This window comes from Eurytemora carolleeae, unplaced genomic scaffold (assembly GCF_000591075.1).
Source record: "Eurytemora carolleeae unplaced genomic scaffold, Eaff_2.0 scaffold36, whole genome shotgun sequence".
Classification (NCBI taxonomy): domain Eukaryota; kingdom Metazoa; phylum Arthropoda; class Copepoda; order Calanoida; family Temoridae; genus Eurytemora; species Eurytemora carolleeae.
This window is the reverse complement of record NW_019396086.1, coordinates 269,811-274,615: the sequence shown is the minus strand read 5'-3', so window position 1 is coordinate 274,615 and position 4,805 is coordinate 269,811. Positions and strand designations below refer to the sequence as shown.

The 4,805-nt window shown below is 33.2% G+C and overlaps 1 protein-coding gene across 1 annotated transcript; it reads right to left on the bottom strand.

The window, feature by feature from the left end:
- Window positions 1-360: 360 nt before the first annotated feature.
- LOC111718288 (uncharacterized) lies at window positions 361-4,025 on the bottom strand. Its single transcript, XM_023493834.1, has 2 exons — window positions 3,712-4,025; window positions 361-1,130 (listed from the first exon to the last, which is right to left on the bottom strand). The coding sequence occupies exons 1-2, from the start codon at window positions 3,978-3,980 to the stop codon at window positions 452-454; spliced, it is 948 nt and encodes a 315-aa protein (XP_023349602.1). The 5' UTR covers window positions 3,981-4,025; the 3' UTR covers window positions 361-451.
- Between the last annotated feature and the right edge of the window lie 780 nt (window positions 4,026-4,805).

Genomic DNA, 4,805 nt, shown 5'->3' with positions numbered 1-4,805 from the left:
ATTATTGTGAAAGGGTAACATTATCATGATGAGGGGAGGGGAGGTGCTCCCCCCCGGTATTAAAGGGGTGGTATGACTGGTTGGAGGGGAAAGGTATTGTGAAAATTAAGTCATCTGACTAATGGCATGAAAATGACAGGCAGATAGCACCCAGCTTAATATCTTCATAACAAACCCGGGTATTTGTAAACATACACAAGGGGGGGGGGGGCATAGAGAATTTAATTTATCGACTTAAGTCTTTACAAACTACATCTGGAAATTTTGTTCTGTTCAAGGGTTTAAATTTTATCATAAAATCCATTTGCAAATTTCTCTTCTTCATATGATGTATGTTACACGGTCTGTAAACTAAACATGTCAAAATTTCTTTCTTTTATTTTTCATTCTTAAATAAAGATGTTTTATAGATGTCTGACTAGGATATTTTGTGTATCTTGAAAACTTAATATCACGTCACACTAGAACCAGGTTTAAACCTGCTCAGGGTAGGTGCTTTACCAGGAACCCGTCCTCTCCGAATGCTTTGGAACCCTGAGCTATTTTCTAGTTCCCGCCTCTTCATGTAGACCTGGAGAACCTCGGCAGGATCTCCCCGAACCTGAACCAGGCGGTGTCCAGGACTAGGACGAATTCCTCCAATAGGTTCTGAATACTGGAGAGAATATGTATCCTCGTGTCCTAGGTTTGATGAAGATATAGAATGAATATATGGGTTTAATTGCTGTCCTGACTTAACTTGTCGAAAAGAGTTTTGAAGATTGATTGTTCCGATCTTTTCATTTCTAGGAACACATTCACATTTACTATCACAGAGGTTTTCTAACTGAGCATAAACTCTCTCCACTCCTCCAATATATTGAGTATCTTCTATTGTCTCATATATCGGAGCAGACGTTGTCTCCGTCCTATCGGAGAGGTTTGCACTCTCCCGTCTCACAACCTGGAACGGAACTCCGGCAATGATCAAGGTTGGAAAGTTATTCTTCTCCTGGGATTCCACCAGGAGATTGTTACTGTAATGGTTTAATCTTTTAGCATGATAAACTGTTTGGTTTCCACAGGGTTGGTTTTCATCCACACCCTTTTCCGATAGAAAGCCAAGGTTTCGTCTCACTCGTCGTCGATGCCTGAAACAGAAGAAGGATAAATATTTAGAAAAATTGTGTTTCAGAATTATTTGAATTAACAAAAAAAACTGGTGGTGATTGGGAAAAAGAGAAATAATCTCTAAAAATATTTGCGAAAGTTTTCATGAAAATTTACTTTTATCAACATGTCATACATTGGAATAAAAAACTATTCTTCTTTATAAAGATACAATCTCAACCCTTTGAGAGTTAGATGAAAGAGAATATATTAAGGTCCTGCTAGTGTTGGCACTACTGGATGCAGTTCCCCCTGCTTTATTACAAGGAAGAGAGAAGAATGACTTTAATGTGAAAAAGAATCAAATTTAAACATTGACAACAAAAGAATACAAAGCCATTATAATGCAGTAAAGTGGGAGGGAAAAGAATGGAAAGGATTAAATGGGTACAGGAGAAAGACTTAATGAGACCCAAGATACACAATTAAAGGATACAGATGGAATAAAAAGAATAAAGGATTAAGATGTGGTTTTATATCAGGAGTATCAGGAGAATAGGATAAAAAAATAATAGAATACAGGATTAAAAGATATCAGTACTATACAGGATTAAAAGGTAGTAGTATATTATATATATTATATTGGTCTGGGGAGGGTACAATCATGAAATTATTGATTAGTATATTATAGGATTAAAAGATATTAGGATTAAGATTTAGTAGTATACAGGGTTAAAGTTAGACACAACCAGGATTAACAAATAAAAGAATTAAGATATATATATATATATAGGATACATAATAAGTAGTAAAAAGGTACATTGGATAACGAAATAAAGAATATCATAAAGTCGATGATATAGGAAAAAAGTTGAATAGGCTATAGGATTATTTGACTCAAATGGGAATATAAAAGCATATTCTGAGAATCCAATTGTTTTTACGAAATCATACTTTTCTCATTTGCAAAGAAAACTATTCTTTTCCCAACAATTAAGTATTGTTTACCGACCATTAAAAAACTAGTTTGAAAACTATTTTTGNCCCCAAAAAAAATAGAAAAATCATAAAAAAGGGCTTACAAAGTACTGATTTAACAAAAGTTGTGAAAAAACGTTTTTTTTAAATACTATTTTTCTTGATATAATTTTTTATGGAAAAAATACACCATTTGTATGATTAAAAATGTTCTAGTTCTGGTAGGAATGTTTTTTCAATTTTCACTAAATAGGGGCGTTGGCCTATTCAAAGAAACGCATAATAGGTAGGCATTACACGCCCTTACAAACTTACAAATAGGGGTTAAAACATTTTAAAAAAGTAAATTTCAAAACAAATGTCATTTTACATGTTTAAAAAATTATGATTAAGATTAAATAATAGAAAAGTTTAAAGAAACCATGGGATCTCTACCCCATCATTAGGAAATGGTAATCCCCATAAAATTCCGCCTTCCATTCTTTCTTCCGTATTTTGATGTACATGGTTCCATCGGTTTAACTCGGATATATCACGGGATTTATGAACTGAGCAATTTATAGAAGCAGGGGAAAGAAAGGAGAGGTAAGGAGATTAATGTAAAGATTAGGGTAGATATAGTAAATTTCACGTAAGATGTAAATCTCATATGTTTTTAATCATATCTTTTTTAATTGAAGAGGTAATAAAAAGAACATGAATGTTTTTAATTTTAATATGTGACCAAATAATTTTGCTTTTATATATGTTTGCGTAAAATCAAAACCAGAGGAGCTAGGATGTCACAAAGTAGCACCAATGATGTCGCTAAATTTTACCTCCTCCTTATATTAAGTTCATTAAGCCCCACAAGTTGCACAAGAAATAACACCTTTTTTTATTTGGTACAACATAGAAAATCCACAAAATTTTGAGATAAAATCCACCAAAATAATTCATCGATATGTATACATATTTAATAGATTTTAAAAAAGGAATTGAAATATTCTAAACTAGAAATTCAAGGCGCTTCGCGCCCTTCTTTCTAGCCTTAGAGGGCGCTTCGCGCCCATCTTCTAAATTAGTTGTGAACATGTTCTCTTTGTGTACATCGTAAAACAAAACAAAAATAATTCGCGGATTTTTACAAAAAATTTCGCGGATTTTCAAAATTTTTAAAAATTTAATGACGATCGAATTTTGATGGAGACAAATATTTGAAATTTTGATCATTCATAAACCTTCCCTGGGGTCCCTAGATGTCCCACAAAAAATTTGGGCCCGATCGGTTCAGCCGTTTTGACGTTTATTGGATACAAACAAACAAACAAACAAACAGACAAACAGACAGACAGACAAGCCAAATTTATATATAGAAGTAAGAAAGGCGATGGACACAGAAAAAAGGGTCAAATATGAAAAAAAACTCAAAGAAAATAAAAGTTGAAAAGTTAGGTGATTAAAAGTTTTGATAACTTTGAATTTCAGTCTTGAAATCTTTCATTAGTACAAATCCATTGATATTAAATATTAACCCATATCGGTACAATGAATAAAAGAAAAAGTAAGATCTACTTTTCAAATTAACATTTTCATATGTATCAAATAATCTATGATATTAATCATGCATTCACTATCCGAATAAAAAGTTTAAAACTATTTTACCTCCATATAAAAAGAGCGATGAGAATGATAGATATAACTATTGCAATGGAAGCCACTACTACTGTAATAACACTATGAAAAATCCCTTCTGCTGCATCATGAACTGTACTCACTATTGGATCATTGGGACAAAGTCCTAAATCTGAACAGTTATCTATATCTTCTAACCAGGGGGGCCGCGGGGGCGGTGGTAGGTCAAAAACTGGTGGAACACAATACTCTGAAAAGTCTGAACATTCTGATAAAATTTCGAACTGTAGGTCCGACATGTCTCTTGTAGGTCAGCTGTTCAACTAAAGTCTGAACTTAAGTTGAGTGAGTGAGTTGTTTCAATTCAGGGACCGACGCCCCCCCCACCCCCCCGCGCCGTCGCGCCGCGCCCCGGCACACGACAGATGCGCCGCAGAATCCGGGGAAAATTATGGGGTTGAAAAAAGACGAAGGTAAGGGGAATCGACGGTATAAAACGTGGCACAAAATAATGATATTATACTGTCGGACACGATATGACAGCTTCATTCATTTTTTGCTAAAAACCCCGAGAGTAGCGGATAAGCTAAAAATAATTAAATATAAACTTCCTGACATATACATTAGACGTTTTACTCAACTTCCTTAAAACTTCAAAATAAACCTTTCCGTTCCCATTCTTTACTTTATACCTGCAACTGCTCCTAAAATTACTTTTGAAACGTTAATCCTTTTTAAAATGAAAAAAAATATATCTGTTTTTATCATGTTTTTTCTTGATTAATTTTGTTGAATATTGTTTGAAAGTCAAGAGCTGTGAAAATGAAGAATTGTTTGCGTATTTTCTTCGTGGGGGTGGTAAATGTTATTGCCTAAATATGAAATCATAGTATAAAAATGACTCATACATACCATATATATATTTCAGCCTAACGATAATAATAATAATAATAATAGTAAAACACTATTTCATAAAACACTGACGAATAAAATGAAAGAAAATTTAAAAGAGTTATTCTAATATTCTAATTCCTGTTCAGAAATATTTATTTTTATGATGATATGTTATCATAATCCTAATTTATGTATTAAGTCCACACATATATTACACCAGTTGAAGTTAG